The 13,292-nt window shown below is 43.4% G+C and overlaps 1 protein-coding gene and 1 long non-coding RNA gene across 2 annotated transcripts in view; one reads left to right on the top strand and one right to left on the bottom strand.

Moving 5' to 3' along the window:
- Positions 1-6,032, top strand: part of LOC120877986 — a 69,311-nt gene extending 63,279 nt beyond the window's left edge. The window contains exon 3 of the long non-coding RNA XR_005724435.1: positions 5,503-6,032. This is a non-coding gene — a long non-coding RNA (uncharacterized LOC120877986). The remainder of the gene's footprint in view (positions 1-5,502) is intronic.
- COL28A1 (collagen type XXVIII alpha 1 chain) overlaps positions 1-13,292 on the bottom strand; it is a 183,791-nt gene that overhangs the window by 20,732 nt on the left and 149,767 nt on the right. Inside the window, exons 28-31 of the mRNA XM_040260502.1 lie at positions 7,268-7,336; positions 6,407-6,487; positions 6,282-6,317; positions 916-952 (exon numbers count right to left, since the gene is read on the bottom strand). Of these exons, the coding sequence (XP_040116436.1) occupies positions 916-952; positions 6,282-6,317; positions 6,407-6,487; positions 7,268-7,336 (223 nt within the window). The remainder of the gene's footprint in view (positions 1-915; positions 953-6,281; positions 6,318-6,406; positions 6,488-7,267; positions 7,337-13,292) is intronic.

Consider the following 13,292-nt stretch of genomic DNA (forward strand, 5'->3'; position numbering starts at 1 on the left):
TTTTGGGGGACAAGACAGTTCTGGGGTGCCCTATGTGGAAGGATAATGATATTCCTTCCTCTGTCCATTTAAAACACAGAAGGTTCTCTTATCTTCGTAATCCATTAATTGCTTGCTTTTTGGCTAATCGTTTTGCTTTATTTCCTTGTTCCAATAACTCTGTTTTAAGCCTATTTTGCCATAGGGGCTTCCCAGGAGTCTTAGCAGTAAAGAATCCACCTGCCAATGCAGGAGGATTCGATCCCTGGGTGGGGAAGATCCCCTGGAGTAGGAAATGGCAACCCACTCCAGGGTCCTTGCCTGGAAAAGCCCATGAATAGAGGAGCCTGGCGGGCTACAGTCCACGGGGTCACAAAAGAGTCAGACACAACTGAGCAACTGAGCACACACACATTTCACCACGGAAGCATTTAGACCGAGTTGCGACACAAGGTGACCTCTGAACTCTGTCCTCTTGCTTTTGAAACGGTAGGCACTCTAGATCTCAAAACTCAATTTAGAAAGACCTTTTGCTTCAGGAAAAACAGAGACATTATTGTCACCAGCTGGGCTGGACTCAAACACCAGTGAGGCCCCTGTAGTCATGTTTCCTTGGTTGTTCTTTCCTTCCCAGGCTCAGGTAAATGTCACCGAATACAAATGAGCTCAGTGCTAACAAAAGGCCTGGCTGCACAGACTCTGGTGTCTGTCTTCATGCTTCTTAACCACTCTGGGAAAATGATTTTCTTTCCTTAAATCAGGATTCCCACAGCCCCTCACACTGCTTCCTTTTGGTTTCCCACCAACTTTGCAAATGAAGTTGAAACTTTCCCATGAGCTCTACAGTATACATCTTCTGAGTCAATGCAAATATCTTGAACATAGTGGGACTGGTACTTTAAAGTGATGGTTGCTTTCTTGATCGTCAAATCTTACCACATATTTCAAAAATAAGCTTGATGATTTCTTCTTTCTGGAGGGAAAGAGGAAAATGTATTAATTGTGTGACCATAATATTCTTTCCCTACATAAAAGGAACTGTCTTACTACAGTCAGCATTGGGCTATTTGATTAATCCTTCTGCTGCAAATAAGATACATAGTACAGAGGTTAAAAGTTGGCTACGATATATTATAATTGAACTGTGTCTGAGCTGTAAGATGTAATAGCTGAGACTTGAAGTTCAAATTGCAGCTTTGGTGTTTGCCAGCTGTGTGACCTTGGGCATGAAGTGACCTATCAGTGGTCTGTGTCTCGGCTGTGGTGAGATTAAACGAGGTAACACACACAGCTCCTAGCACAGGGTACGGCCCCCAAAGGATGTACTCCCTACACTTCTGCATCCACGGATACAGAGGGCTGATAGTACTGTGCCATTGTATCTGAGGGACGTGAGCATCCACGGGCTTCAGTACCTCCTGGGTGGAGGGCGTGTGCTAGAACCAGTCCCTTGCAGATACCCAGGACGACAATGCCGTGGGTAACATATGCCTTAGTTACATGATTTAAACCACACGTGCTAGCCAACCAGGACAAGCACCTGGTTTGAGAGAGAATTCATTCTATCCTGTGTTCATTCTATACTGTATTCTCTCCCCTCTTTCCGTACCAGTCCCCAAACGTGCGAGTCTCCTCCCTAGTTTCCTAATACTCTCACTTGGGTTTCTCCATGAAATGTCCCTGGGCTCCTGGATGCTCCTTCCGGGCCCTGCTCCTCACCAGCTCCATCAGAGGGGCCTGAGATGAGCTGAATACTGGGAGTCAATCTGCCAGTGGCCTGTGCCGCATGGCGTGTTTACAAATGACTGGGATGGGAACTGGAGAAGTCAGGATTCTACATCTGCCAAAGACATGACGCTGACAGGGGTGATTAACAGAGGAGAGAGGCAGAAGCCCAGAAAATCTCAACGGGGAAAAGCAGCGGGCCTTTTCTAAGAAGATAAAGTGTAACAGCTGCAAAAGTCAAGTTTTAAAGAAAAAGATCTATAATGACAGAACAAGGGTGCAGGTGACAGCCAGTGGCATGGCTTAACAGAAGCATATATGGAAAATATTCACGGCATTTTAATTTAGATTTTTTAAAGCTGTAAATTGAGTAAAAGCCAGTGATTTCAAGTGGCTATACAAAAATTACTCCCAGTACGAGATACTTTAAATTATATGAAATAAAGGAATCAACAGTTATCTTTTTTTTTTCAGGCTTTGTCATACTTTTTCCACATTGAGAGAGACATTTAATAAATCTGAAACTAGAGTATGTCTAAAAAGGAAACTTTCTATATTAATATATTTATATTGTATATCCTGGCAGGGGAAATGTTACATATTTAATATAGTTATTTTTAATTTTTACTGCAAGTTTTATGATTATAGTTTTTCACTTAACATTATATATCAAATTAATTTCCCATATTACCAAGTATTCTGAAAAACTTGATTTCTGGAGTCAGTGGCATGCCATTTTATGGTTCTTGATGCAGACTGCCTAACTATCCTCCAGAAAAGTTGTGGTAGCTGATACTTCTAACAGTAGTATATAAGAAAACCTGTTTTGTTTTAGAGACACAGTACTGGTTATTATTACTATATAATCTTTGCAATTTGATAGAGAAAAATATCTCAGTTTTAAATTACACTTAATCCACTGGTTGTGAGGCTAAATTTTAAATGTGTGCTTCCAGTTGTCTTCTCTTGTGCATGGTCTGTGTGTGTCCTTGGTCCAATTTTCCTATTAGAATCTTTGTCTTTTATTGACTTGTAAGAGCAATTCATATATCAAGGTTGCATTTAATTCCTTTCACTGTGCTATTATGGCATAACCAGGTCTAATATGCTTTAAGTAGTCATATTTATATATAATCAACATTTTCCAGGTAATCTTTGCTTTAAAGTCACTGGAATGAATGGTTTCACTCTTTCTGCTAAGATTGCTGAGTAACCTTGGTTTCTCAGTGCCAATGATGAAGGCATCAAATTTATATCCTCCAAAGGACTCATGTTAACATGAGTCTAGTAGCAAGTAGGCAAAGAAACAAATACTTTTTATAAGTGCTATGCTGTTGGATCAGAGCCAAGGAACCATGTTGATCTGCCAGAATACCAGGGGTGGGAGAGTGGAGTTGGTGCTGTGGTCCAGGGAGGTGGGTAGACTCTGACCAGGGTGGAACGGGGTGAAGAGAGGAAGAGGAAGAACCTTCCAGGCAGGGGACAAAACACACAAAGCGCAGTGTATTACAGAACTTGAGTAATCTTATGACTCAGGGCATGTGACAGGGAGAATGACAGAAGATGGGGAACACAGATAGGCTCTAGAGCGCCTTTGTGTCTTGTTGAAGAGTGTGGCCTTAGCCTGAGCAGTGAGGACAGACGTGGTCCCTGGCAGAGAAGAGAATTGGTTGCACCTTTATTTAAGAAAACTGACTCGGGCAGCCAGTGGAGCGGCCTGAGATTCCTAAATAGTACGGGCAAAGAAAATTAACACCAGAAAACCATGGTGGGAGTGATGGATGGGAAGGGATGGCCTGGAGGGATATTGCAGAAGGAGATGAAGGGGGTGGTGAGTAACTGGAAGAGAGGATGAGGGGAAGGAGGCGTCTAGGAGGTAAACGATAGCAGTGCCACTCTTGGAGGGAGGGAGGGAAGGGACAGGGGCAGGGTGGAGCTAATGAAGAGTAAACTGGGCTCAGCTTGATTCTGGCTGAGTTTGAGGCACCTATGGGACACCCAGCTGGCAAGGCAGTAGGAGGTAAGGTCTGATGCTTGGGAGAGGGGCTCAAGCTGGAGGCAGAGTTAAGAAAGGCCAGTGTACAGTTGGCTGCTGAAAGAGGGGTGGCAGGCGAGATGGTGTGGAGCAGAGCTTGAGTGTAACCTGGGAGACCCCTCCATGCCCACTTTTGCAAGCATAGTTTTTCTATGTTTATAATCTAAAATGCTTTCTCATCCTCCATACAACTTTACTGTAATATTAAATCCACCTTTTTGAACTGTGCATCCGTGCACCTTTAATAGCTGTCCCTTTTTGAGAGTTTGAGGACACAGAAGAAACAATTGCGGGCAGATGCTGAGAAACACTGGCATTTCAGGTGTAGTTAGAGAAAGTCTTTCTGAAGTAGCTTGGGTGAGAATGATTAAAAACTTGAACTCCCATCAATAGTTTTTGCCTCTTGAATGACAAGGAGTTCGGCCTGGTGTTCTGTGACAACCCAGAGGCGTGGGGTTGGGTGTGAGAGATTGGAGGGAAGTTCAAGAGGGAGGGGACGGATACATAGCTAGTAATGATTCATGTTGGTGTATGGCAGAAACCAACACAACATTGTGAAGCAATTATCCTCCAATTAAAAAACAATTTTTTTTTTTTTAAAGGAGGAGTCTGTTAGTCTGGACTGAATCTGCCCCTGAGAGTGTATGAGGATAGGAGAGAGTAGGGGTGGGGAGAAAAAGCAGACCTTTTGAGAATAGCCTTCATGAGGGAGCAGGCTGGTTCTGGCTTCCAACAAGCCAGCTCCAGCTCTAAGGGCTCTCCCCTTGTTAGCGAGGTGACTCGGGGCGTGTTGCTCAAGCTTTCTGCAAGACTTGGCCGGTCTTTATCTGAAAGGGAGACACTCCGCCCTGCCTCGTGGGCTGTTACGTGCATTAATGCGTGTCCTGAGCAAGAGAGGGCTGCAGTCTCTAGCCTGTCCCCTTCTCCCTGCCACCCCGCCCCCCCCCCATCTTCACCAGTCCTATGCTGCCCTGGGTCTTATCCAGCACTTGCGAGGTGAACCCAAGCTCTGTCAAATACCCCCCAAACGCCTGCCCCTCGGCTACCTCATGCATACAGCCCAGTGCTGTCCACTTCCAAACTTGAGGCCATTTGGGGGCAATTCTGAGATCTGTGTATCGAGTGTGGAGCAGGGGCAGGGCGGTGTGTACTCAGGGTGGTCGCTCCTCACCTGGAGGAAAGGGTGGACCAGGAGAAGGACTAGAAGTCCAGGAGTCCAGAGTCAGGGCCGTACTCTGCCTGGGTCCCCCAGGCACCCTGCAGTACTGGGTCAGGGTGGTACTGATATGAAGGAGCCTGTCACATACTAGAGTCTCATTTAATGCTGACTTTGGCTTTCTAAATGCTAGACAAAGGGAAGAGTGAAGGAAAAGAGAATTTGCATCAAATCACACCTCATTTTGTCTGCTCTGGACCCACACATCACCTCTGTCACAGCCTTTATCAAACTATAGGTGAACAACCTCTGCCTGCCTTTCTCTCCCGTTAGACTGTGAGCTCCTTGAGTCCAGAGATGCGGGCTCTTGTTCTCAACTCTTACCCCCGTGCCTGTCTCGGACCCTGACCCAGGGCATGTGCCCAATAATTGTTGGTGAAATGAATGAGCAAGTGCATGGATGAAGAAGACAGTTCCCCTCTCCATGGAGCGATGGGAGGGAGGGTATAAACCTACGGGAAACATTCCTCTGGGCATTTAACATATGCCCTCTTCTGCTACATGTAGGGAGAAATCGCTGCACATGTAGCTGTGTTATCCTCCACAGGTATCTGGGGAGGGCCTGACCTATGGTGTGGAGCACCAAAGAGAACGAGGCAGATGGGCCATGAAGACCCTTCACAGTTCTGTGTGTCACGTGCCAGCTCTCACCTTCATCACGTGAGCTCTCACCTCTGGGCTTCCTGACGCTGCACATATAAGGTCAACATCCCCAGACCGTGACCCATCAAAAAGGGAACAAGAGAAGTTCCCTCTTTTCTCCTCAACTCCAGGAAAGGTAGATACTAGAAAGGAAGAATTAGACTTTGCTATAGAAATTCCAGAACCTTCCCATCTTGTGGGGCTCTCAGGGGTCAGCTTTGTGTTTGCCATGGAGCAAAGAGAACAAAAGAGAGAACAAAAGAGGAAAAGTTTGCACATAATCACGACTGCTTGTTGAATAAATGAATCAGTACATGAAAGTAATCCCAATTTTGTGATTGTTGTTCTTCTCAGAGCACTTAAAGGAACTAGTTCAGAAAAAAAAAAAAAAGAGCCCCTATTCTGAAAAAATAAAAAGTGCCTTGTTCATTTGGCTTCTTTTAAATGGCTCACCTCTTTGTTAACATTTCTACCAGGGGTCAGGGTGGATAGTTACATGTCTACAGTGAGACTGGATAAGGGCTGCCAGGGTAAAGTCCCCCTCACATTCAGATTCAGTCACCCCCTGCATTGAAGCCAGCAGTAATTCTGTGTCAAAGGAAGTCCTACTTCTAATGTGAAAACACAAATGTAATCATTTTGTGAGCACAAACCCCTCAGTTACCCTCTAGGGTGGATACTCACTGTAAGTCCTTGGTCTCCTTTTGGTCCTGGTAACCCCTACTTAGTGAAAGAAGAGTAACGGTCAATAAAGGTTGCAACCAGTTAATGTGTACAGTAACAGTAAGATGTTAAAAATCACTTCTTGCCTGTTCTCCTTGGGGTCCGGGATCTCCGATTTCCCCTTTATCACCTTTCTTTCCCACATCGCCCCGTTCACCATGCTCTCCCTTTACAAAACAATGAAAAGATAAGCTTAGATTGTGAACCTTAAAGCCAAATAAGGAAAACTCTGAAGTTTCATTTCTTTGCAACTGAGGTACCTCTTGAAGACTCTTGGTTCTTATTGGTATGAATATACTATATGAGAAAATAGGGGGCATTTTATTTACGTCCTCCCAGGTCCCATAGGGGCTTCCCCCGTGGCTCAGCTGGTAAAGAATCCTGCTGCAGTTCAGGAGCCACAGGAGACACGGGTTCAATCCCTGCATGGGGAAGATCCCCTGGAGAAGGGCACGGCAACCCACTCCAGTATTCTTGCCTGGAAAATCGCATGGACAGAGGAGCCTGGTGGGCTTCCGTCCAAAGGGTCGCACCGAGTCCGTCATGACTGAAGCGACTAAGACGCACGTGCACAGGCACCATTATCTAATTCATGATGAGCTAGAGACCTCAAGGTGAGGAGACCATGAGATGCCATCTGATCCGTTCACTGATTTTAGGAACTCCAGCTACTATACAGGTTAACACCTGAATTATCTGGTATCTTCCACGTGGGTAGGTTGTAAGGATTTATTTCTCATCAGCTGGCTTTTGAGTTTGAAGAAAAGGAGATTTCACGAAGTAAACATGTTTGCAGTTAGGAAAAGAAATACATAAGGATTCACTCTGAAGCAGGTTTTTTTCTCCAAGCATTGAAAGGAGAGGAGTGATGAGTTCATGAGCGCCCTTCCAGGGTTCAGGTTAAGCTGCTGAGATCCTAAAGCTGAGCATTTTCCTGAAATACTTACCTTCTGGCCAGGGAGGCCATGTCCTGTCATGCCCTTTGGCCCTGGGAAGCCCTGAGGTCCTTGTTCCCCCTGCACAAAATATGCGAGATGGATGGTCCTGTTAGTTTCCCAAAATAACTCAGAATATACTTGTTAGTCAGATATACATTTGTACTTTCAAAACTGCATTATGGAGACCACCCTGGTGGTCCAGGGTTAAGACTTCGCCCTCCAGTGCAGGGGGTGTGGATTTGATCCCTGGTCAGGGAGGTAAGATCCCACATGTCTCAAGGTCAAAAAACCAAAACATAAAACTAAAGCAATATTGTAACAAATTCAGTAAAGACTAAAAATAGTCTACATCAAAAATAATTTTTTTTAATCTGCTTTATAGCATTATCTACATTTTGAGGGAAATACACATGTAAGTAAGATGAGCTCAATGGGATCAATGTAGTAACAATTTAACTACTTTTTTGGGATATAAGTAAAGGAGCTGACTTATGGCATTTGTCTGTTTCTGTGGTGTAAATACTCCCTCCCACCTTTGTCAATTTCAAACTATGAACTTGACCTCACAAGTAATAAGCAACTGTTATTCCAGTGGTGATATTATTGGTGATTTTTATAATCTTCTTTATAATTTATATATTTTTGATACGTTGAAATTGTGTATTATCTTCATAATGGAATACAAGAGGGTTTAACAGCATCTCTCCCCAGTTAATGCCAAGGAGTGTTTATATAATTCACCATACACTGTTTGTTCCATCCCTGATCATTTGTAGTAACATAAATCTGTTCATCTAAATTGAATACCTCCTAAATTTGGAATTGAATTTAGAGAAAATCATCTTTTCCTTTCAACACTTGTTGTTAGCTTCCCCCATCATATCTTCCCATTGTCTGCTGTTCCTGCACCCCCATCTTCAAAACCACACAGGTTTACAAGATTTTCATGATGCTGCACGTGAACCAGGAGTTATCACTAACAAGTCTACAGAGTCGTAGCACTGTTGCTGCTTGGACACCGCAGCAACCCCTGCCTCACTCTAGATCACTGTAAGCAGTAAGCCTGTGGCAAAGGTTTGAAAGACCACGGGCTCCCAGAATTTGGTTTGCTTACCATCAGCATCTGTCTCAAAGATATCCTGACCATGATCGGTAGAATCACTGGTATGCTCAATAAAAACCTCAGACCAACTAAACGAGAATCAAGAGTGGGGGTAGGGATAAAATATGCATTTTTGCCATAGGAAGGCTTGAGAGCCCTGGCTCCAGAAGGCAGGATGGGCTTTAGGAGGTCACTCCTGGAAGGGGCCACAAAGGGTTGCTTGGAGACCATTTTCCCTAACTTTGAATTATCAGCATTTCAGAGCCCCTTGTCCTAGCTCATTGACTTTCAAGCTTTTTAAACACTGAGCCACCGCCTCCCCTCTTTTTTTTTCTTTTTTGGATGTGGTTACTAATTAGTTTTATTTTTCAATTGGAGGATAATTGCTTTACAATATTGTGTTGATTTCTGCCAGACAGCGAGGCAAATCAGCCAGAATTATGTGTATCTCCCCTCCCTCGTGAGCCTCCCTCCCTCCCTCCCACCCTCCACCTCTAGGTCGTCACAGACCCCGGCTGGGCCCCTGTGCTCTACAGCAGCTCCCCCCGGCCACTTATTTTCCACACGATAGAGTATACGTGTCCACGCTCCTCTCTCGGTTTCTCCCACCTTCTTCTTTCCCTGCTATGTCCAAGTTTGTTCTCTGTGTCTCCATTCCTTCCCTACAAATAAGGTCATCAGTACTGATTTTCTCTCTTCCACATATAGGCATCGATATATAATATTTGTTTTTTTCTCTTTCTGACTTTTCACTTTGTATAACAAGCTCTAGGTTCATCCACCTCACTACACCTGACTCAGATTCACAGAACCCTTTCTTTTTACAAGAGTCATAATGAAATATTTCAGATACAACATTTTATATGAAGAAACACAAACTCTGATTATACCACCATATTAAAAAATGAAATCGTGTAGATACCATCGAAACCCCCAAAGTACCCAATCCTGTTCTCTGAAGGACAGAGGAAATTTGTCTCTGAATTGATATGCATCACTCATAGCTCTGCTTTTATACTTTAACTACACATGTGTATGCTCTAAAACTGTGCATAATATTGTTCTTAATATTTAAACTTCAAATAATTATACATTTATGCATATAATTTATATTTTATTTTAAATAAATATTTATTGGAGTATAGTTCCTTGACAATGTTGTGTTAGCTATACACATTCTAATTTGTATTTTAAATATCCACACTATTTGAAATTTATCTTGGTACATATATGTAGTTCTAGTTAATTTCATCTGCTCTACAGTATTCCATTAAATAACTAGACCGCATTATCCTCTTGATGGATATTTATGTTGGTTCCGGTATTTCCCTATTACAATAATGCTTCAACAAAGTAGTTTTTTACACATCTTTGCACACTTCCCTAGGAGAGAATTCCTTCATTGAGACCAATCTTATACAGAAGAGTAAAAATAAAATGAACGTAAGTGGAGAATCTCTTGTGGGTAAGTGAAGTGTTCAATTCTTCTTGCTCCCACCCTAGCCCCTTGCAGCAGGCTGGCTTGGCTGAACTGTGAGGCCCTTTCATCTCTTTCATGTAGAATTTCTAAATGGATGGCAGGTAGAGGGTCATAGATTTTCAACTCTAGAGGACTGATAGCAAGTTCCTTACTGTGGTCAAATTGCAGAAAATTCATTCGCTAAATGTTTCTTTTACCCTGTTAACCCTTGAGTCAAGCACAAGGCTCTAGCATGGAGGGCTTGCAGAGAGTATTTATGCACCGATGTCTCAGGTCTATCCAAGGAGACTCACCCCATAAGGAGGAGTGCCCCTTCTCTTTGTTGCTTAGTTGGTTAGAGGAAACAGGGGGGATCATTCTTTGTTCAGTTTACAGAATAGTCACCAGGAAACCTGGTGGTGTCAGGAGCCCCAGAACCTTGGAAGTGGATTGGAGCCTACTGAGTAAGCCCCGAAGAGTAAACCAAGACTCTGATTCCAAGCTGGAGATCCAAGCAGGACAAGGGAGAGGAGGAAAATCTCTCCTTTCTGTAAAGACTGCACTGCCGACACAGGTATGATGAAGAGGAATCACTTCAGCTCAGTTCAGTCGCTCAGTCGTGTCTGACCCTTTGCGACCCCATAGACTGCAGCATGCCAGGCTTTCCTGTCCATCACCAACTCTGGAGTTTACTCAGACTCATGTGCATTGAGTCGGTGATGCCATCCAACCATCTCACCCTCTGTCATCCCCTTCTCCTCCTGCCTTCAATCTTTTCCAGCATCAGGGTCTTTTCTAATAAGTCAGTTTACATCAGGTGGCCAAAGTATAGGAGTTTCAGCTTCAGCATCAGTCCTTCTAGTGAACAATCAAGACAGATTTCCTTTAGGATGGACTGGTTGGATCTCCTTGCTGTCCAGGGGACTCTGAAGAGTCTTCTCCAACACCACAGTTCAAAAGCATCAATTCTTCGGCACTCAGCTTTCTTTATTGTCCAACTCTCACATCCATACATGACTCCTGGAAAAACCATAGCTTTGACTACACAGACCTTTGTTGGCAAAGTAATGTCTCTGCTTTTTAATATGCTGTCTAGATTGGTCACAACTTTCCTTCCAAGGAGTAAGTATCTTTTAATTTCATGGCTGCAGTCACCATCTGCAGTGATTTTGGGGCCCAAAAAATAAAGTCTGTCACCGTTTCCATTGTTTCCCCATCTATTTGCCATGAAGTGATGGAACCGGATGCCATGATCTTAGTTTTCTGAATGTTGAGTTTTAAGCTAATTTTTTCATTCTCCTCTTTCACTTTCGTCAAGAGGCTCTTTAGTTATTCTTCACTTTCTGCCATAAGGGTGGTGTCATCTGCATATTTGAGGTTATTGATATTTCTGTTGACAATCTTGATTCCAGCTTGTGCTTCATCCAGCCCAGCATTTCTCATGATGTACTCTGCATATAAGTTAAATAAGCATGGTGACAATATGCAGCCTTGAGGTACTCCTTTCGCGATGTGGAAAACAACACCCAGTTGTGGATGAAGAGGTATAGGCAGGAATATATGGATCACACAGCCCAACGTCATTACACAAACTGGAAAACATGCTCTACAAAGAGTGGGTTACAGCATCTTCTTTACTGTGAAGGATGGAAGGTCTGTCTGCATACAGGCTAGTCTGTTATGCAGACTAAAGTGACCAGCCCTTAGAGTGAGGTGAAGGACAGTAGGAAGATTCCTGTCTGGGATGCTGCCACCCTCTGTTCTCATCAAAAAGAAAATTACAAGCAAATAGGACAAGAAAGGTATCCTCTGAAGAAAGATGTATCAGTAAATGAAACTTTGGCATAAATTAGCTTTCTCAGATTTTGGGGGAGCAGGGGAATGAGGACATTTTAATTCAACCAGATCCTTGGTTGCAAGGTAGTTTGGGGTTGTCAAGGACATGCCTGACAGCACAGGTAGCTGATTTGGGGAGTCAGCTGGGCTCCTAACCAGGTGTAGGGGAGATGGAAGGTTCATGGGAGAAACCTGTAACTGGCTTTGTTCCAACGCCAAGGGACAGCGTGCGTGCCCAGTCACTCGGTCGTGTCTCATTCTTTGCGACCCCATGCCCTGTAGCTTGCCAGGCCTCTCTGTCCATAGGCTTCCCCAGACAGGGCAAAAGACAGAACAGTGTGGGGGGAAAGGGACTATGGTGTGAGGGAGAATTATTACTGCGGATTATATATTTAGAAAATGAGGGTGCAGAAAGAACTTGATACCTTTCTGACAGTTACTCAGAATAATTAATTATTTTACAAACTCTTAGATTCCTACAGCAGCTAATCTAGAACATGTCCAATAAATGTTTATGACTGACCAGCTGCTTTTAAGAAATGACACCATTTCCTTGTAAAGTTAAAAGCTACTGTGGCTTCTTTGCCATGCCCTGGGGGAAAAGCCTCAGACTAGCTGATTATCATGTTAGAATCAGCTCCACACTCAGGAATTTATTTTGCATTACTTCATGACATAGACATTTTATATATCATTGTTAACATTGCACTTATACCAGGCAGCTGGGTTTCTTATAATAAAGGCAGGGTTTTTTTTGTTTTTCCTTTTTAATCACCAGTTTCCCTTCAAAATACTTGAAGGCTCCTTATAACTTTCAGATTAGACTATCTGGCTGAAAGCCTTTAGCAAGTAAGTCCATGCCTTAGCTTGGAGAAGGTGAATGCTTCCCAATCAGACTATTTTCCCCTTACAAGGCTCAGGAAAATGACAGGCAATGATTTTCAGGATGGGTCAGAGCCATCCTGCAAGAAAGAACCTGTCTCTCTTAAGGTATAATTAAGTCCACATTTCAAACCCAGCTTCTTAACCACTATATCTCAGTCTTAGATCCTTTGTGCTAAAGACGTGATCTTTTTAACTTTTCAGATGACTGCTTATTCTCTGGGAGAGAGCATTCTAAGAGTTGTATGTTCTAAGAGTTCTAAGGATAATGTACAACTATCTGAATATTTTTGGTAAATCAGTGGCAAAGAATCTGCCTGCCAGTGCAGGAGATACAGGTTCAGTCTCTGGGTCGGGAAGATCCCCTGGAAAAGGAAATGGCAACCCACTCCTGTGTTCTTGCCTGGAGAATCCCATGGACAGAGGAGTCTGGCGGGCTACAGTCCATCAGGTCACAAACAGACACAACTTAGCAACTAAACAACAACAACATGTCAATATCTTAATAGACTGAGGGAAAGGGTCTATTACTGGTATGTCAGTAAACAACAGGTTTTCTTTCCAGATGTTTTCTCAGGTGCCAGAAGGGAAAAAATCCAATTCATAGATGAGCAAAAAATGTAAAATGGATGTGTGGCTTCCTCCTAGGATGTAGAAAGCTAGAAAAGACAGCTTTTATTCTTAAAACCTCACCAAAGATGCTAAGCTAATCTTTGAAGTCACAGCTTTCCTTGAATTTATCATAGAGCCATGGT

This window comes from Oryx dammah, unplaced genomic scaffold (genome assembly GCF_014754425.2).
Source record: "Oryx dammah isolate SB20612 unplaced genomic scaffold, SCBI_Odam_1.1 HiC_scaffold_18, whole genome shotgun sequence".
Taxonomy (NCBI): domain Eukaryota; kingdom Metazoa; phylum Chordata; class Mammalia; order Artiodactyla; family Bovidae; genus Oryx; species Oryx dammah.